At 44.5% G+C, this 22,195-nt stretch overlaps 1 protein-coding gene across 1 annotated transcript in view; it reads right to left on the reverse strand.

Annotated features, from left to right (window-relative positions):
• Positions 1-22,195, reverse strand: part of LOC126095365 (phorbol ester/diacylglycerol-binding protein unc-13-like) — a 560,121-nt gene that overhangs the window by 10,858 nt on the left and 527,068 nt on the right. Inside the window, exon 10 of the mRNA XM_049910171.1 lies at positions 13,263-13,521. Coding sequence (XP_049766128.1) covers positions 13,263-13,521 — 259 coding nt within the window. The remainder of the gene's footprint in view (positions 1-13,262; positions 13,522-22,195) is intronic.

Raw genomic sequence — 22,195 nt, forward strand, 5'->3', positions numbered from 1 at the left:
GATGTGTTTTACAGATACTTTATTGTTGTTTTCTGCTTTACATTCGAATAATTGGAAGTGTTCTGTAATTTAGGCTCTGTGTAAGAGTTTTTATTTTCTAAATCTGAAGATGGTCAGTACTGGCCGGAATTAATAAACCGATTACAAATAAACATTGTCATCCGAGACTGGAATTATAAAATAGGAGATTGTTTGTATTCACACGACAATGCACCTTGTTATAAAGCACCATTTGTGAAGCAATGGTTCTTGAACCGTAACGTTCCTGAAGTATACTAGCTTGTTCAGAGTTCGAACGTAAGGCCAATGGAACACCTGTGAGATAAGTTAAAACGCCAGATTCGCTGCAGCCCCCAGACACCAGATCAACTTTACTAGCTTCTCACAAGGCCAGAAGAGTCGATGATGCTTACTGCATTATTAACCCATCAGGTAAGGAATATGTATCCAACAGGAGGGCATATTACTTTCCCTGTTCCTCATTCCATAGAATAGAACCCAAATGAAAGTGAACAATCAGCCAAAGGAAGTAGAGAACTGGAGAATTTAATGAAACTGGTTTCTGCTAGAAGAATGACCCACGGTCGAACAGCATGGGATTACAGACGAGTATGGCCAGATTGTCTAATATATACCCATCATCCCTAATGTACATAACAATACGACAGCCGAAAGCTACGAGAAATACCAGCGTATTTAATGAGGCTAGAAAACTGGTAGAAGAGTTGAAGTTAGATGTACTATGTCTCCAAGAACGGTATAGTAAAGCAAGAAAAGTCGCCAAATGTTCCCCGTAGGCATCATCCAAGGGCGACGTCTTACGGCAACAATAATTGTATTTATCGAGAACATGACATGGACAAAAATATCACGGTATTATTCAGAACACGTAATCTGTGTGGAAACATTCACCAGAATGGAGAGTTACATTTTGGTTTCCAAGCGTTCCCAATTTTGTGGTGAGATTAACGAATACCTGCTATTGCTGAAGGATATTAATCAACGAGGACGAATCAGGCCTCTTGTGATGCGAAGTCAGTATTGTGACACAGCTGTCTCACACATGAATGTGGAAGACAACTGGAAGAACCCATTTTGAAACTCAGCTTACAGGTATTTAGCCAACCTACGAAGGGAAGTTCGGAACAACGTGAAACATAGACTTCGCTACAGCAATTACAGCAGCGGTGCGCCGTTGGAAAGGGTGGAAAGTTGGGAGTGGAATGACATCGAGTGGTCACAATATTATACACTATGCTACCACCAGAAGGGAAGTCCAAGACAGCACGGAAAACGTGCGAGTAAGGCCCAAATACAACACCAGGATGGTTAAATAAGAAGAACTGAGAAGACCATCGCTGTAAGATGGTGTGAATGCGAAAACGCAAGCGCTCACACTTGCCATATACTGAACAGAGGAGGCGACAGTACCTATCACGATAGGTCCTTGTAGAGGTGTACCTTGCATCTGGACCGAGACGCTGCAAAAATGATGATGTGAAACAAGAAGAGCCAGGAAGCTGTACCAGAGCAGCATGGTCCAGGAAGAAAGAATCTGAAGGCTGCATAGACGCAGGCACGTTAAACAACTTTTTAAGGAACTGTTATGGAAAACAAAAATGAGACGATGGAAACAATTCGCGGATACCAACTTAGAACGGATGCCTTGCTAGTACCATACAAAATAGTCTGAGAGGCAATATGATCGCTACCCGTCATGCACATGCACCAAAGAAATAATGGGACCATAGCAGAAAGTTGGCAACAGTCAGCTGTTCTGATAATGGAAACCTCCTGGCGAGGAGGAAGAATACGAGACGGCAGATCAGCTTAGGTTACGAAAATTGCTACGGAGAGACTATAGAAACGAAAAACTTGTGTACGCCTTCGCACAACAAGAAAGTAGGTAATTTTAAGACTGAAAAATAAAAAATGTCCAGGGCCGAATGGGACCGCTGTTGAAGTAATACAAATACAAGCCTTATGGTGCCATTTAGTTGTTTACTTGCATGAAATTTACAACGAATGTCTCTTGTAATGAAGTGTCCATGTAGTGTGGAAGAATGCTGAGGCGGTGATTATTATTGGAGGCCAAGATAAGAATTCGATGTTACCCAAATCGTGCAGACCAGTTTGCCTTCTGAACGTTCTCACCACAAGAGATCTGAAAAACTATTATGAAAGACCTCCCTCCATGAACCATGGACCTTGCCGTTGGTGGGGAGGCTTGCGTGCCTCAGCGATACAGATAGCCATACCGTAGGTACAACCACAACACAGGGGTATATGTAGGAGGCCAGACAAACGTGTGGTTCCTGAAGAGGGGCAGCAGCCGATTCAGTAGTTGCAGGGGCAACAGTCTGGATGATTGACTAATCTGGCCTTGTAACACTAACCAAAACGGCCTTGCTGTGCTGGTACTGCGAACGGCTGAAAGCAAGGGGAAACTACAGCCGTAATTTTTCCAGAGGGCATGCTGCTAAACTGGATGGTTAAATGATGATGGCGTCCTCTTGGGTAAAATATTCCGGAGGTAAAATAGCCCCCCATTCGGGTCTCCGGGCGGGGACTACTCAAGAGGACGTCGTTATCAGGAGAAAGAAAACTGGCGTTCTATGGATCGGAGCGTGGAATGTCAGATCGCTTGATCCGGCAGGTAGTTTAGAAAATTTAAAAAGGGAAATGGATAGGTTAAAGTTAGATATAGTGGGAATTAGTGAAGTTCGGTGGCAGGAGGAACAACACTTTTGGTCAGGTGAATACAGGGTTATAAATACAAAATCAAATAGGGGTAATGCAGGAGTAGGCTTAATAATGAATAAAAAAATAGGAGTGCGGGTAAGCTACTACAAACAGCATTCTGAACGCATTATTGTGGCCAAGATAGACACGAAACCCATGCCTACTACATTAGTTCAAGTTTATATGCCAATTAGGTCTGCAGACAATTAAGAAATTGATGAAATGTAGGATGAGATAAAAGAAATTATTGAGGTAGTGAAGGGAGACGAAAATTTAATAGTCATGGGTGACTGGAATTCGAGAGTACGAAAAGGGAGAGAAGGAAACATAGTAGGTGAATATGGATTGGGGGTAAGAAATGAAAGAGGAAGCCACCTGGTAGAATTTTCCACAGAGCATAACTTAATCATAGCTGACACTTGGTTCAAGAATCATACATGGAATAATCCTGGAGATACTGACAGGCATCAGATAGATTATATAATGGTAAGACAGAGATTTAGGAACCAGGTTTTAAATTGTAAGACATTTCCAGGGGCAGATGTGGACACTGACCACAATCTATTTGTTATGAAATGCAGATTAAAACTGAAGAAACTGCAAAAAGGTGGGAAGGAGATGGGACCTGATTAAACTGATTAAACCAGAGGTTGTAGAGAGTTTCAGAGAGAGCATAAGGGAACAATTGACAGGAATGGGGGAAAGAAATACAGTAGAAGAAGAATGGGTAGCTCTGAGGGATGAAATAGTCAAGGCAGCAGACGATCAAGTAGGGTAACAGAAGAAATATTGAATTTAATTGATGAGAAAATATAAAAATGCAGTAAATGAAGCAGGGAAAAAGGAATACAAATGTCTCAAAAATGAGATCGACAGGAAGTGCAAAACTGCTAAGCAGGGATGGCTAGAGGACAAATGTAAGGATGTAGAGGCTTATCTCACTAGGGGTAAGATAGATACTGCCTACAGGCAAATTATAGAGACCTTTGGAGAAAAGAGAACCACTTGTATGAATATCAAGAGCTCCAATGAAAAGTCAGTCCTAACCAAAGAAGGGAAAGCAGAAAGGTGGAAGGCGTATATAGAGGGCCTATGTTGTTGTGGTCTTCAGTCCTGAGACTGGTTTGATGCAGCTCTTCGTGCTACTCTATCCTGTGCAAGCTGCTTCATCTCCAAGTACCTACTGCAACCTACATTCTTCTGAATCTGCTTAGTGTATTCATCTCTTGGTCTCCCTCTACGATTTTTGCCCTCCACGCTGCCCTCCAATACTAAATTGGTGATCCCTTGATGCCTCAGAACATGTCCTACCAACCGATCCCTTCTTCTGGTCAAGGTGTGCCACAAACTTCTCTTCTCCCCAATCGTATTCAATACTTCCTCATTAGTTATGTGATCTACCCATCTGATCTTCAGCATTCTTCTGTAGCACCACATTTCGAAACCTTCTATTCTCTTCTTGTCCAAGACACTTGTCCAAGACACTTGTCCAAGATCAAGTAGGTAAAAAGACGAGGGCTAGTATAAATCCTTGGGTAACAGAAGAAATATTGAATTTAATTGATGAAAGGAGAAAATATAAAAATACAGTAAATGAAGCAGGCAAAAGGGAATACAAACGTCTCAAAAATGAGATTGACAGGAAGTGCAAAATGGCTAAGCAGGGATGGCTGGAGGACAAATGTAAGGATGTGGAGGCTTATCTCACTAGGGGCAAATTAAAGAGACTTTTGGAGGAAAGAGAGCCACTTGTATGAATATCAAGAGCTCACAAGGGGAAGGCCTCAGACACGGCCAACCGATTCGGCTCAAATTTGGCAGGTCGCTTGTGTAGAACCTAAAACGAAGGTCTCTAAGATACTTTGGGTCAACACCCCCGCATTTTTAAGAAAAAGCACCCCTAAAGGTTATGACGAGCAATCGACTCAAAATTGGCGGGATCGATAGATAATTGTAAATAGGGAATTTTTAATCATCAGGAGTGGCGTCCGCAAACGCAAAATTTTCCTGAAATCGCGGGAAGAAACTTTCAACTGCCGCTTCTGTACCCACATGATAACGCCTTTCGCCGACAGTGCCGATAGCGCAATGGCCAAGGTAATTGGCTGGGAATCGGAAAACCAGGGTTCGAATCTCGCAAAAACGTAGCGGATGTTATTGTTTTCGTTTGTATTTTTCCAAATCTCAGTTGATAGGGATAGGAGGGTTTATAAGGTCAGTAAATCAATAAGGAATGATAATAATACTTACCTTATTAACCTTCCTTTCCCTATTAATTGAGATATGGAAAAATACAAACGAAAAGAACAACACCCGCTACGTTTCTTCGAGATTCAAACCCGGGTTCTCGGAGTCCCTGCCAGTTACGTTGGCCGTTGCGCTATCGGTGCAGTCGGTGGAAGGTGTTTACCATGTGGGTACAGAAGCGGCAGTTGTAAAAGTTTCTTACTTCGATTTCTGGAAAAGTATACATTTTCGGACCCTATACCTGATGATAAAAAATGCTATATTTACACTTATCTATGATCCCGCCAATTTTGAGTCGATTGCTCGTCATAACCTTTAGGGGTGATTTTCTCAAAATTGCGAGAGTGTTGACCCAAAATATCTTAGGTTCCTTCGTTTTAGGTTGTACATAAGCGACCTGCCAAATTTGAGCCGAATCGGTTGGTCGTGTCTGGGGCCTTCCCCTTGACAGAAGGAAACCCAGTTCTAAGCAAAGAAGGGAAATCAGAAAGGTGGAAGGGTCTATACAAGGGCGATGTACTTGAGGAGAATATTATGGAAATGGAAGAGGATGTAGATGAAGATGTAATGGGAGATAACATACTGCGTGATGAGTTTGACAGAGCACTGAAAGACCTGAGTCGAAACAAGGCCCCAGGAGTAGACAACATTCCATTAGAACTACTGAAAGCCTTGGGAGAGCCAGCAATGACAAAACTCTACCATCTGTTGAGCAAGATGTATGAGACAGGCGAAATACCCTCAGACTTCAAGAAGAATATAATAATTCCAATCCCAAAGAAAGCAGGTGTTGACAGATGTGAAAATTACCGAACTATCAGTTTAATAAGTCACAGCTGAAAAATACGAACGCGAATTCTTTATAGACGAATGGAAAAACTGGTAAATGACGACCTCGGGGAAGATCAGTTTGGATTCCGTAGAAATGTTGGAACACGTGAGGCAATACTGACCCTACGACTTATCTTAGAAGAAAGATTAAGGAAAGGGAAACCTACGTTTCTAGCATTTGTAGACTTAGAGAAAGCTTTTGACAATGTTGACTGGAATACTCTCTTCAAATTCTAAAGGTGGCAGGGGTAAAATACAGGGAGCAAAAGACTATTTACAATTTGTACAGAAACCAGATGGCAGTTATAAGAGTCGAGGGGCATGAAAGGGAAGCAGTGGTTGGGAAGGGAGTGAGACAGGGTTCTAGCCTCTCCGCGATATTATTCAATCTGTATATAGAGCAAGCAGTGCAGGAAACAAAAAACAAAAAAAATAGGAGTAGGTATTAACGTCCTTGGAAAAGAAATAAAAACTTTAAGGTTCGCCGATGACATTGTAATTCTGTCAGAGACAGCATAGGAGTTGGAAGAACAGTTGAATGGAATGGACAGTGTCTTGAAAGGAGGATATAAGATGAACATCAACAAAAGCAAAACGAGGATAATGGAATGTAGTCGAATTAACTCGGGTGATGCTGAGGGAATTAGATTAGGAAATGAGACACTTAAAGTAGTAAAGGAGTTTTGCTATTTGGGGAGCAAAATAACTGATGATGGTCGAAGTGGAGAGGATATAAAATGTAGACTGGCAATGGCAAGGAAAGCGTTTCTGAGGAAGAGGAATTTGCTAACATCGAGTATAGATTTAAGTGTCAGGAAGTCATTTCTGAAAGTATTTGTATGCAGTGTAGCCATGTATGGATGTGAAACATGGACGATAAATAGTTTGGACAAGAAGAGAATAGAAGCTTTAGAAATGTAGTACAGAAGAATGCTGAAGATTAGATGGGTAGACCACATAACTAATGAGGAGGTATTGAATAGAATTGGGGAGAAGAGGAGTTTGTGTCACAACTTGACAAGAAGAAGGGACCGGTTGGTAGGATATGTTCTGAGGCATCAAAGGATCACAATTTAAGCATTGGAGGGCAGCGTGGAGGGTAAAAATCGTAGAGGGAGACCAAGAGATGAATACACCAAGCAGATTCAGAAGGATGTAGGCTGCAATAAGTACTGGGAGATGAAGGCACAGGATAGAGTAGCACGGAAAGCTGCATTAAACCAGTTTCAGGACTGAAGACGACAACAACAACAACATTATGCAAGAGATTACAAGATCACCGACCGCTACAAGGAATGAGACCTTAAGCGTACGGGAGAAGAAAAGTTAAGATAACTGAAGACGCAGTTAATACGGAGATCTTGCTTGCGACAGATAATAGTTCTATGTGGGCTCTAGGGACGATGATGAACTTGCGCTTCCGCCAACCTACGGAGGCCGCCCTAGTTTGGTCGGGAGTGTCCAGAGGGGTGTACGCCTGAGATATTATTGACACGGAAGACATGCATCTCTAATACGACCGGGAGAGTAAATAACCAAGATAATAACAAAAGGGCTGTCTGTAGGGATCTGTATGTGGTCCAGAGTTTTGGGTTGTAACAATTGAGTGCATATTACAGATATTAAATAACATGTCGTGTTGTCTGTTGTAAGCTGAGACTCCAGAAGAATTATACACTCCTGGAAATGGAAAAAAGAACACATTGACAGCGGTGTGGCAGACCCACCATACTTGCTCCGGACACTGCGAGAGGGCTGTACAAGCAATGATCACACGCACGGCACAGCGGACACACCAGGAACCGCGGTGTTGGCCGTCGAATGGCGCTAGCTGCGCAGCATTTGTGCACCGCCGCCGTCAGTGTCAGCCAGTTTGCCGTGGCATACGGAGCTCCATCGCAGTCTTTAACACTGGTAGCATGCCGCGACAGCGTGGACGTGAACCGCATGTGCAGTTGACGGACTTTGAGCGAGGGCGTATAGTGGGCATGCGGGAGGCCGGGTGGACGTACCGCCGAATTGATCAACACGTGGGGCGTGAGGTCTCCACAGTACATCGATGTTGTCGCCAGTGGTCGGCGAAAGGTGCACGTGCCCGTCGACCTGGGACCGGACCGCAGCGACGCACGGATGCACGCCAAGACCGTAGGATCCTACGCAGTGCCGTAGGGGACCGCACCGCCACTTCCCAGCAAATTAGGGACACTGTTGCTCCTGGGGTATCGGCGAGGACCATTCGCAACCGTCTCCATGAAACTGGGCTACGGTCCCGCACACCGTTAGGCCGTCTTCCGCTCACGCCCCAACATCGTGCAGCCCGCCTCCAGTGGTGTCGCGACAGGCGTGAATGGAGGGACGAATGGAGACGTGTCGTCTTCAGCGATGAGAGTCGCTTCTGCCTTGGTGCCAATGATGGTCGTATGCGTGTTTGGCGCCGTGCAGGTGAGCGCCACAATCAGGACTGCATACGACCGAGGCACACAGGGACAACACCCGGCATCATGGTGTGGGGAGCGATCTCCTACACTGGCCGTACACCACTGGTGATCGTCGAGGGGACACTGAATAGTGCACGGTACATCCAAACCGTCATCGAACCCATCGTTCTACCATTCCTAGACCGGCAAGGGAACTTGCTGTTCCAACAGGACAATTCACGTCCGCATGTATCCCGTGCCACCCAACGTGCTCTAGAAGGTGTAAGTCAACTACCCTGGCCAGCAAGATCTCCGGATCTGTCCCCCATTGAGCATGTTTGGGACTGGATGAAGCGTCGTCTCACGCGGTCTGCACGTCCAGCACGAACGCTGGTCCAACTGAGGCGCCAGGTGGAAATGGCATGGCAAGCCGTTCCACAGGACTACATCCAGCATCTCTACGATCGTCTCCATGGGAGAATAGCAGCCTGCATTGCTGCGAAAGGTGGATATACACTGTACTAGTGCCGAAATTGTGCATGCTCTGTTGCCTGTGTCTATGTGCCTGTGGTTCTGTCAGTGTGATCATGTGATGTATCTGACCCCAGGAATGTCATATAAATTATATACCGTCGCCAGTGACGAAAAAGTGTAGGTTAAAACTAAGTTTCTGCGAGAGTCAAACCGCCGCTTCATACACATCCGTCTTTCCATGCTCGAAGGCTAATCCCTTGATGACCGTGAACTCTAACGTCTGGCACCTAAGAACAGGTATATCACATATATAATAGTCGCGTAGAGCTACTCTCCCGATTTTCTCGGAACTGCTAGAGTAATGCAACTTACTAGTTGCACATTATGTTGTTTTAATGGCCTACTAAAGGTGTACAAAGTTAATCTGAAATTCCCACGTCGTGGTCTCCCCTTGTTAGAAGATACTGCAGCCGCAGTACTCAGTTAGGTCAAGGAAGACTTCACGAGGTTTTGAACCACATGTCAGCATCCCGATATCGCGGCTAGACAGCATTACAGCCACATGTCAGCACGCTGAGAGCTCTTTCTACATTGGGCTGGTGCAAGTGATCATGAAAATATGGACTCTGAGGCGCTACACTGAATCGTGGACTCGCTTGTTGCAGTGGAAACGCTCCAACGCGCTGCCCTGATTCGAAGGAACACAGCAGACGAAGGCTAGGAGGAGTGTGGGTCCAGTAGCCGAAACAGGCGTCACGATTTCAATGCACCCTAATGAATGAACGAAAACAGAACAGATCCTTTAGTACTAGCAAGAGTACTAGTAGTTGGGTACTTCTCTAAGGGTTTTACTATAGTTATGTTGTGGTGGAAAGTAGTTTTAGTACTAGCGTTCTTGTAGTATTGGCATTCCTTTCTAGTTACGTACCAAGAGAAAATAATTATGGTGGAAAATGTGAATTGTGTGACTTAGTTTATGTGATAATAATCTGTAACGTCAAGCATAAATAAATTTAAAGAAACCACTATCTTCCGTGATTTTCGCTCTTGTGGAAGACAGGGCTGTCATTCCTCCCCAGACATTGGGATACCTACATGGAAGTGTCCCAAACAGAGTTCAAGTCTCCATAAAGGCGAAGTGTGGACACAGCCCACATTAACGTCTATTTAAAGGTGTCCGGGTACATTTTATCACATAGTATACTTGAGAAATGCATGCTCGAACATAAATTTAGATGGTAGACAAGTCTGCAGTTTCTGCTGTTTTACTGAACCACGAACGGCACCTGTGTATTGTCCTCAATACGTCGCAACTGTCATTCGCGATGAGAGCAGTGTTCTGTGCAGTTGTGAGCAACTTGTGTCGAAGCTGAGCGATTTCGAACTGGCGCAAATTGCTGGCGCCCGTATGGTGAGAGCTTCCGCAGCGAAGGGAGCCAGAATGACTGGTATTTCGAGAGGCGCCATATCGAAGATTTATACTACTTACAGGGAAAGAGGAAAAACATATCCACAAAGTCGGACGTGGGCGAATGTGTGTCTTCAGCGATCGTGCCGGACGGTCACTGAAGAAGGTTCTGACGATAGATAATAGGAGGGCAGCTGCAAAAATCACTGAATGATACGTATGTCACACTCGCGAACATTGTCAGCACCAAAAGAACAGGGAGGGAGCTCCATAAACAAGGAACAACTGGGCGAGCTGCAATTCCAAAATCAGTCATCAGTGACGTAAATGCTCGTAACAGCAAAACGCGGCGTCGAAGCCATAAAATCTGGAATATGGAGCAATGGAGGAATGTCATTTCGTCGGATGACTCTTGTTTCACACTGTTTCAACTTCTGGGCGATTTTGCGTCCCAGGAGTGAAACATGCCGTGGGTTCGGTGATGATTTGGACAGCAATGTCGTAATATCCGCGGGCCCGATGGTTCCCCCGCACGGTTGCATTACTGTCAAGTACCATGTCACCATTTAGGCTCCTCAGGTACTTGCCATGGCAAAATGACTGTGCGAGGTGGTGCAGTGAATATCACACTGGACTCGCATTCAGAAGGGCGACGATTCAAATCCGCGTCCGGCCATCTGGATTTAGATGTCCCGTGATTTCCCGTAACCGCTCCAAGCAAATACCGGGGTGATTCCCTCGAAAGGTCACTGCCCATTTCCTTCCCCGTCATTGCCGCAACCCGAGCTTGCGATCCGTCTCTAATGACTCCGATGTCGACGAAACGTTAAACTTACTCCTCCTTTCTTTCCGTGGCCCAATATTTATATCCCAATGATGATGTGCTCGAGGACAACAGGACCACTTGTGACACAGCTCACATCGCGCAGGTCTGGATTTGACACCGCGAGGACGAACTGTCGCATCTCCTCTGGCACCAGTCACCAGATCTCAATGATATTGAGCTTTAGTGGTCGCCTCTCGGGTATTTTCCACGATTTTTGCTACACTGTGAACCCGCGTGGCCTCAGGCCCCTTGCCACGGTTCGCACGGCTCCTCCCGTCGGAGGTTTGAGCCCTCCAGCGGCACGGGTGTGTGTGTGTGTGTGTGTGTGTGTGTGTGTGTTGCTCCTAGCGTAAGTTAATTTAAGTTAGATTAAATAGTGTGTAAGCCGAGGGAACGATGACCTCAGCAGTTTGGCCCCACAGGAACTTAACACAAATTTACAATTTTTTTTTTAGGAAGAATGATACAAGATTCCCTCGAAAATCATACAGTACCTGAATTTACGCATGCGGTGACGACTGGAAGATGTTTTGAATGCCAACAGCTTTCCTACGTCTAGGCACGGCAATGTGTTTTGTGTTTGTTACATATATTCGTCGAGCCACTGTACATATAGTTTTGCTAGCTATGTAAAGTACAGGGTGTTTCAAAAGTGACAGGTATATTTGAAACGGCAATACAAACTAAACGAGCAGTGACAGAAATACACCGTTTTTTGCAATATGCTTGGGACAACAGTACATTTTCAGGCAGACAAACTTTCGAAATTACAGTAGTTACAATTGTCAACAAGAGATGGCGCTGCGGTCTGGGAAACTCTATAGTACGATATTTTCCACATATCCACCATGCGTAGCAATAATATAGCGTAGTCTCTGAATGAAATTACCCGAAACCTTTGAGAACGTGTCTGGCGGAATGGCTTCACATGCAGATGAGATGTACTGCTTCAGCTGTTCAATTGTTTCTGGATTCTGGCGGTACACCTGGTCTTTCAAGTGTCCCCACAGAAAGAAGTCACAGGGGTTCATGTCTGGCGAATAGGGAGGCCAATCCACGCCGCCTCCTGTATGTTTCGGATAGCCCAAAGCAATCACACGATCATCGAAATATTCATTCAGGAAATTAAAGACGTCGGCCGTGCGATGTGGCCGGGCACCATCTTGCATAAACCACGAGGTGTTCGCAGTGTCGTGTAAGGCAGTTTGTACCGCTACAAATTCACGAAGAATGTCCAGATAGCGTGATGCAGTAATCGTTTCGGATCTGAAAAATGGGCCAATGATTCCTTTGGAAGAAATGGCGGCCCAGACCAGTACTTTTTGAGGATGCAGGGACGATGGGACTGCAACATGGGGCTTTTCGGTTCCCCATATGCGCCAGTTCTGTTTATTGACGAAGCCGTCCAGGTAAAAATAAGCTTCGTCAGTAAACCAAATACTGCCCACATGCATATCGCCGTCATCAATCCTGTGCACTATATCGTTAGCGAATGTCTCTCGTGCAGCAATGGTAGCGGCGCTGAGGGGTTGCCGCATTTGAATTTTGTACGGATAGAGGTGTAAACTCTGGCGCACGAGACGATACGTGGACGTTGGCGTCATTTGGACCGCAGCTGCAACACGGCGAATGGAAACCCGAGGCCACTGTCGGATCACCTGCTGCACTAGCTGCGCGTTGCCCTCTGTGGTTGCCGTACGCGGTCGCCCTACCTTTCCAGCACGTTCATCCGTCACGTTCCCAGTCCGTTGAAAGTTTTCAAACAGATCCTTTATTGTACCGCTTTTCGGTCCTTTGGTTACATTAAACTTCCGTTTAAAACTTCGTCTTGTTGCAACAACACTGTGTTCTAGGCGGTGGAATTCCAACACTAGAAAAATCCTCTGTTCTAAGGAATAAACCATGTTGTCCACAGCACACTTGCACGTTGTGAACAGCACACGCTTACAGCAGAAAGACGACGTACAGAATGGCGCACCCACAGAGTGCGTTGTCTTCTATATCTTTCACATCACATGCAGCGCCATCTGTTGTTGAAAATTGTAACTACAGTAATTTCGAAAGTTTGTCCGCCTGAAAATGTGCTGTTGTCCCAGGCATATTGCAACAAACGGTGTATTTCTATCGCTGCTCGTTTAGTTTTTATTGCCGTTTCAAATATACCGGTCATTTTTGAAACACCGTGTAGCAGGAGAACGTTAATGCGGAGGCAAGTTGAAGCAAGTGCGAGACAGAGACGAGAGAGGGCAAAGTGCGGCGGCTGAGGTACCGGCGTGGGCGGCAGCTGGTGTCGGTGCTTGGCGCGCGGCGGCGGCGCCGTGTAGGCGGCGTCTGCGCCGGCATCGGCGGCGGCGGCGGCGGCGGCGGAGGCGGCGTCGTAGTAGTGGTAGTCCTCGATGGAGCGCCGGAAGCGGCCCCCCGGCTTGGCGCCGTACGCGTCGGCGTCCTGCGGCGTGTATCCGCCGCCGCGCGCCGCCCGCGACCGCCGCTCGTTCACGCGGTTCTCGTAGAGGTCGCGCGCCGTCCCGTAGCACCCCCCAGAGTCCCACTGCCGGTCCTCCTCCTCCTGGCCGTACCTGCCACATGTCGACACATTTTCATCAGTTTAGAATATGTACAGTACTTTCCGAAAGAAAATCCTTGTCAGGTTGTAACAACACTAACGTTATCCTACTGTATTTGTAATAAATTTTTTTCCTCTGAATTTCAATAAATTAGTATAATCGATGTTCTCATTTCATTTCTTTTTTGTGTCATGTCATTATGTTGAAGAAGCTATAAACAATTTTCGATGTAAATTTTAATATTTATGTCAAATTTCAAGCAATGTTGTAATCGAAGGGAAGTGTACCTAATGTTCAAACTATTGTAAGATGTGAAAGCTGTATTTGTACGCCTGGTCCATACGTAGGCAATGTATTACAATATGTGGAATGTAAAACCTTTGGTGAATACCCTGTCTGTAGGGGAGCAGGAAAAGGTGGAGGTAGGCGAGCGCGGGAAAACGCACACGGGCACGGTACGGCACAACGGGCTCAGCAGTAGTAGTCGGAGTTGGGCATCGATCTGAGAAACACGTGCTAGATCGAGGAGGCTCTCCTGGAAAAAGTGGTTTCGTTGAGCCTCGGATGCGCTGTTTCCGACGTCTATACAGCATGACAATACTCCATAGGCACTAAATGGAAAAGCATTGCGACGCCATGAAGAAGATAAGTGCCGATATTTCATGAGCCATTGCTGTAATTGCACGTGTGCTTTGTGCCTCGCCGTCTCGCCGCCTGCCGAACGCCTCATCGATACGAACAGGTTGAAACTTTCAGTACTGTATTCGTGTGGACCAGTGTTACTTTTGCTACATACTGTTCAATAACAACTTAAATTTTACCAGAACTGTCCTATCAATTAATTATCCTCACAACTAACCTAGACACGGTCCTTTCCACATGTTGTGCAATCCGAGTCTCCCAAGATGAAGATTTAAAGTTTATGTTAATAATAATTACCTGCAGACCTCTCAATGTTAAAATGATGTTTAAAGAACTTTGTTGTTAATGAATACTGGACGAATAATATAGGTATGACAAAGTTGGAAGATAATGTTGAAATTAGTTTAGTAATGAAGTTTATTTAAATTGAGACAAAAATAACGTTAGTTAAATGAGCAGGAAATAAGACAAAAAGAGTGCTAAATCATATTTTGGAAATCTTCAATGCTTAATGCTCTCAATAATCAAACTTTCACTACAGTGCTCATAATAGTTTCGGGGTCCCCTCCCCCCTTTTTCTTTTCTATTCATTTGAATTCTGAAGTGTACCGAACTGATTTGACCAGCAAAGTTAAAGTCAATATAAAACCTAAATTTATCAGTATTTTACCCTTCTTAAAATTGACTTTGTATGTGTGTTTCAAAAGCGCTATTTCTAGGGTAACCTATGCCCGATTTCAGTCGGATAAATAGACAAAACGCAGATTGTAGTAAGCATTATAGTGTAATGTTGTGTATTAACAGCTTGTCCAAATTAGCACAGAAAGTGAAAATATTAGTTCAGTAGATTTTTCTGGTTCTAAAATTTACCATTTAATGCAGTATTACTACGTGTTGTTATGCTTGTACGTACATCCACTTGTACAAGGAAGAAACTCAGTTTATGCCTAACTAGGCTGGCGACCGTATTATTAACAATTGGTAGCATCTGCTGTGTATGTTTCTTGCCCGTCCTAACGTGTAGTTGCACTTTAGACTTGCTTGACGTATCATTGTTGTTACTGAGTGGGTGTAAGTCTGATTTTGCCTCCATTCAGGTACACGTGGTCAACATATTTACTAAAATCCTTTCTTATAAGGTGAAGCGCGTCAACTTACCATAGTACAGGCTTTAAAGAGTTAACGTACGCCCGAGCGTAGACGTTATAAGGTACTGTGCAAAACAATAAAAGCTAACGTCACGATAAATTTTGAAGCAAAACGTTCTTTTACTTCACTCTGTCGAAAAACAGACCCACTGATAATTTTGACTGAAAATAAAATGTGTACAGCCTCAAAGTATATAGATGCTAGTGATACACATTTCATTGTCAAAATAGAAAAGCGTTCCGAGATAAAGAATAAAATATCGTACAAGTTGTGAAACTGTTCCGCCTGTGTAACGAAAAATATCGTCGCCGATGAATTGGAGCTATGTTGGCCCGTGTAGAATCTTGCAGCCACAAAGTTGTTAAGCGAACTACGAAATTAATTTCGGCAACACCTGATCGTTAGTGTATCGCGTCACGTGTCGACGCAGACTGCGAGCGCGCCGGTGTGCGGGTGCCTCCGTGTCGCCGCCAGGGTTTCAGTTCAGACCGCTCGCCTTCACACGACCGAGAATACTACTACTCGCCACCTGCCACACGTTTTTTATTTGCAGCTCTTACTGAGCCTTCACCATTAACACCCTTCACCCACATCGCCAACATGCACTGTACAAAAGTAATTGTAGGTACTTTCTGTCTAATAATTCCGTTCGAGTACAGCGAAATATGTTCTTGCGCGTGGTTTTGTGAAACCCAAGTTTTGTCGAAGTATACTACGAGACTATTGTGCTCGGCACACACAGCGAGTCCATTTTAGACAAAGCTTCGTTGTCGTTGCTGCAATGCCTGTCCATTCCACTAAAATTTTTTTCCACCAATAAACTTCCTGCATCAAAAACCGAGTGAGCAGAGAAGACAAAGAACGGAGGTCTCTCAGCCAGAATAATAAATCTTTTCCACAGAGATCACTCTGTATTTTTCTAGACGCCAGATACTCTCTTCTGTCAGAGTGTCGGTACTATGTTCCTTTAAAGTTGGGTTATTATTCATCAAAATCATTTGATTATGGTTGTGGTGAGTTATTTGGTGGCCAGTGTTTGTACAGATTATTTATTTATTTAATTGGTTGTATCAACTGTTGATATGATTCTAACTTTAAGATTTATCTTTTAACTTTTACTTTTTCAATGTTTATTTTAGTAATGTTATTTTTCTTATACTTAAATAGCTTATAATTAGAGCGTGACACTGAAGATGTTAAGGAAGTATTTTTACTTTTAGGTCTTTATAAATACGAATATATTATTTTTACAGTGAAAATGTAATGTTTTGTTTAAACTATATAAATTTTAGAAATGTTAACGCAGTTTAACTGCTAATATAAGAAGTTAGCAGCTTTCATATTGGCTTTACATTTCCTTAATTAGAACTTTATACTTCAATTACATTATTATCAGTAATACGCCTCTTTTTGGCTTCAATTGAAAAGAATAAGGGTATATTATTTACCAATCTTTCAGGTCGAAACTGACTGCAATTTTATTCTATTTAAGGTTGATTGATTATATCAATACTTTTTTAATGCAACCCAAATGTTATAGTTAATTACGACCCTTTATTCTGCTAAGCACTAACTTTTTGTCGAACTTCGAAATCCCCTTTTTCATTTGTATCTTTTTCTTCGAATATCAAAATACCTACTCACATCTAGAGATACTGCAGATTTTATTGCACTCTCAGTACGGAATACAGTCGTTCCGGAAATACCACCCGGTTTTACTGTTATTTTATGAACTTGCGAAAGATTTATGTTATTCCTGGCTGTTCAGCTATTAGGCAGATAAAAAGGGCTGCCGTACGTTCTATACGAAAATTTTGGATTACTTTCGAATGTTTTCATCTTTTGCGCACACCGACCGGAGGCTTCCGCTGCTGCGTTTCGCGCCACCACCTTTCACGTGTGAGTGCACCGACCCACGGCAGACTGAAACCGCACCACGTGGCAGCCGGCGCTGGCCTCCTGCACTGCTGCGGTGCACTCGTGGTAGGAACACTACGAGGCAGGGGAATCAAAGCCCTCAGCCCCGGCGGGCTGCGCGGGGTCGGAGAGATCTGCAAGTGTCTAGTTCCGTGACGCCATTCTAGTTGAAAACGCACCGCTTCGCTAAGTCTTTCTTTCTATTTGTTTCTGAATTCGAAACGCATTTAATTTGTATAGTACTTAAATTATTCGATGAATATTGATATAAATTACACTGCTGGAAAAAGAATGTATCACCCTCAAGGAAAAACTCGTTCCATTGACAAGAGATATGACAGGTAGTTCGTCATTGTAGGAGTATTTGATAGCAAATTCAGACCAAATGAGGCACACATGTCGCAGTAAAGACTGCCTAAACATTCGCGCCAGCAAACAGTGTACCCCCTCTGGCGGCAACGCAACCATTTATTCTCGCACACAAACTATCATTAAGGGCGTATATATGCAGACTGAAGATAGCTACAGAAATTCTTTCGTAGGTCGGGTTTCCTGTTTGCCAGGTAGATGCATTAACTGCCGCCATTCTGCGACAGTGGATTCGCACAATTGCACCGACTATCGTAGCACATCTCCATCGTAATTCAAAATTCCAATTCACGCTAAAAATCAAATGGTTCAAATGGCTCTGAGCACTATGGGACCACATCTGAGGTCATCAGTCCCCTAGAACTTAGAACTACCTAAACCTAACTGACCTAAGGACCTCATACACATCCAAGCCCGAGGCAGGATTCGAACCTGTGACCGTAGTGGTCACGCAGTTCCAGACTGAAGCGCCTAGATCCGCTCCGCCACACCGGCCGGCCCAATTCACGCTAACGGAAAACCTAAATCAGGATGTCGGATGCGGGTTTGAAGCACTGAGCCACCTCGCTCGGTAGTACACTTGGTACGTCCCCTGAAGGCGACAGATGTTTGGTACCTGGAACCGTATACTTTCATTTGATTAAACCGCGTATGCCTAGGTTTCATGCATGAAGCCCGGTTTCTTTCGACGCTGAAGTGCTATTACAATGCTGTCGGACAGCCTCTATAATGCTGTTCGATTTTATGGGAATACCAAGTGGGCCGAGGCGTGAATGGGAATTTGGACTGAGGAGGGAGGCTTGCTAGGTTGGTCTGTGCAGCTGAGCAAAGTCACTGTGCCAGGATGGCGTACTGGTTAGCGCATCTGCCTAGTCAGCAGGAGACCCTGGTTACGAACCCTGGCCTTGGCATAAATTTTCATTCGTCGCCTCAGTCTGCACACATCGTAAATGTTTGAGATTTGAAAGTCTCTCTGGACCCACATAGATTCATTTCATATCGTAAAGCTGCCGAAAGGCACTCTGTGATGGACCGTCCCAAGCATCCTGATTCATCATGTCCCATAAGTTCTCAGCTGGGGAAGGACCTGTTGATTTTGCTGGCCAGAGCAGATGTTGTACACCGAAAAGAGCACATTAAGCTGCATCAGCCACATTTTCCTGCTGAGAAAGTACATAAGTTTTCTGCCAAGGAAATGGTGGTAGCAGGTAGACAACCCGTACAGGGTAGCACGTACTGGTCATCTTACCCTTAAGAAACACCAACAGCGAGCGCGAACGTGATTCTCCTCCCTTGGCCCCTCCAACCCCATTTCCGTAACGTGAAGCCTGCAGTGAGACCTGCGTGCCTCGGACGAACGCACTCGGGAACAGGCAGCTCACCAGGTCTACGCCATACGTGTGTACGACCATCACTCGAGACAGAACCCACTCTTATCGCTGACGACACCACAGTGCCACTCCATTCCCCAATGGCAGAGGGACCATACTTGGTGGCGTCGTGGTGTCCGTGTTAGCCTGGCCAGAGGCATACGTCGTCTTAATCCTGCTGCGTTCAGGCGGTTTCCAGAAGTTCCTGGAGACACAACAGGTACAGTATGTGCCAGAATGTCGCCCCTGGATGGCGCTTTGCCGACCACCACTGGTCGCACAATGCGCGTGTCAACATTACACGGACGTCCGGAACCTGATCTACAGGCATGGGGACGTCCCAAAGACCGGAAGTGAAAGCAGCGACACGCCACCGATACATTGTGCCCCACATGAACAGCAACCCGTCGATTCGTCCTTCCAGCTTCCTGCACGCCTCCAATGTATGTATTGGAACGGCGGTACGGTTATAACCTAGCATGAATGTTGCAAACTCTGTCCACCTCTAAACCCAGCACATTTATCGCCTGCAGAGTGAAAATAGACTGGTCTCCTGAGAGCCATCTGATAGCCGATGACCTTGTCAAATGGATCACCAACGCTGCAATTCCTCAATATGCACATATTGTGACTTGGTGCCACTGAATACAGTTCTTGAGGGTGTCGAATTTATTTTTCTGTTAGGTTATTTTAATAAAAATTGATTAAATGAATCCCTGCATTCTTAACAATACTTACCACCTCTCAGATGTCTGTAAGGTTTAAAAGATTAGGTAAAGGGAGGTGTATTAGCAATACATTTACGTTAACAACATTTTTGCACTCTGTAAAATGAAAGTACCTCATCCAGTTACGTATATATCATAGTAACAGGACCAGATACGAACAGAAATGTAATAATTTTAATGTTACAATTGCAAGTGGAATTTTAAATGCGAGATACCACTAATGCAATTAGGAAATGTAGTGATATGTGCAGAAAATTCTATGATACGTGTCAGGTAACTTCGTGACAGGAAACTTCCTGGCAGATTAAAACTGTGTGCCCGACCGAGACTCGAACTCGGGACCTTTGCCTTTCGCGGGCAAGTGCTCTACCATCTGAGCTACCGAAGCACGACTCACGACCGGCACTCACAGCTTTACTTCTGCCAGTACCTCGTCTCCTACCTTCCAAACTTTACAGAAGCTCTCCTGCGAACCTTGCAGAACTAGCACTCCTGAAAGAAAGGATATTGCGGAGACATGGCTTAGCCACAGCCTGGGGGATGTTTCCAGAATGAGATTTTCACTCTGCAGCGGAGTGTGCGCTGATATGAAACTTCCTGCCAGATTAAAACTGTGTGCCCGACCGAGACTCGAACTCGGGACCTTTGCCTTTCGCGGGCAAGTGCTCTACCATCTGAGCTACCGAAGCACGACTCACGACCGGTACTCACAGCTTTACTTCTGCCAGTACCTCGTCTCCTACCTTCCAAAGGAAGTTTCGCAGGAGAGCTTCTGTAAAGTTTGGAAGGTAGGAGACGAGGTACTGGCAGAAGTAAAGCTGTGAGTACCGGTCGTGAGTCGTGCTTCGGTAGCTCAGATGGTAGAGCACTTGCCCGCGAAAGGCAAAGGTCCCGAGTTCGAGTCTCGGTCGGGCACACAGTTTTAATCTGCCAGGAAGTTTCATATCAGCGCACACTCCGCTGCAGAGTGAAATTCTCATTCTGGAAACTTCGTGACAGTTACCATATGATCAGCAGAATCCTGCTTGGTCAACAATAACTGCCAAAATTGATGTTCCAAGAAACTACAAGCCGACATGGCATTTTGCTTCCCCAACAGTGGTAGTCGCAGTTAATTAAGAAAAGAATATCACGAAATTATTTGTCACGAAAACTTACTCCATGTTCGATGGTAAAAGCTTACACAGACACGTTGGTCTACACTTTTGTGATATTTTCAATATTTTTTTTTCTCTTGGCATATTCTGATCTGAAACACGAAGAAAGTATTTCAAAGTACGTAATTTCGTGGTATGCTGAAACGAAAGAGTGTGTACCTTAAAGTGGAGGTAATTATATAGCCTTTCAATTTTGTTTAGTACACTACATTCATAAGGCACAAAGAAACCGACCTACAGAGAAAAATAGAGGACCACACTTAAACTTCACTTTTACAAAAGCTGAGATGCTAAGAATGTCTTTCCAAAACTCAGTCTATAGCTTACGTCATGTAAATAAAACTAAGATCGATATATAACGAATTAGAAATTTTGTCAGCTAAGAAAATGATGTTAGTTTTTGTTCTTGCGTTGATTGACTATCTCAAATTTTCAGAAATATTTCACAAAATGATACAACAATTGAACGGCTAACAACGACAGAAGTATTAATTTTTTTCGACTCAGCTCTTGCAAAAAATGGTTGAAATGGCTCTGAGCACTATGGGACTTAACTTCTGAGGTCAACAGTCCCCTAGAACTTAGAACAGCTTAAACCTAACTAACCTAAGGACATCACATACATCCATGCCCGAGGCAGGATTCGAACCTGCGACCGTAGCGGTCGCGCGGTTCCATACTGTGGCGCCTAGAACCGCTCGGCCACTACGGCCGGCTCAGCTCTTGCAGCTAGGCCAATAATATACTGCTGTTAACAAAGATGTCCCAAGGAACTACAAGCGGAAGTTGCACGCTGTCAGTCAACAGGTACGCTCGCACTGAGTTAACAAAAAGCTCAGATTACTTCTATCACGACAGTTCTATCCTTTACCTCATACACCGTTAGCTTAGTACATTAATCTATTTACATGTAGGTAAACTTGGCAGCAGATTAAATTGCGCTAGCAGAAAGATTCGAAAAAATAATTTTCAATTGCACGAAAAATCAAAGAGTAGAACATCAATCGAGTCTGATCTGGGATACGAAATTAATAATTTTCTTTCTCTGTTCAGTGTACTTCCACTGTATTTTCAAGGTATGACTCCGTCAAAAAAACGTGAAGAAACGTAAACTCTCATCCATGCGCATTTGGCCCAATGTATTAAGTTGTGGTAGATGACATTAGCGGTGAGGATAAGGAAGAGCCAGTCGCTGTGACTCGCTTGCGGACAGATGACTGATTGCCTGGAGACGTTATCCAGCTTTCTGCAGTCGCCTTATATTAACAGTTAGACAGGAGCAACAATTTATTATAGACTGCACAGCTTTAATTTTAGCAGTTGTATTCAAACCGTCTCCTTGCTATAAATGGTA

Source organism: Schistocerca cancellata, chromosome 8, assembly GCF_023864275.1.
Source record: "Schistocerca cancellata isolate TAMUIC-IGC-003103 chromosome 8, iqSchCanc2.1, whole genome shotgun sequence".
NCBI lineage: Eukaryota > Metazoa > Arthropoda > Insecta > Orthoptera > Acrididae > Schistocerca > Schistocerca cancellata.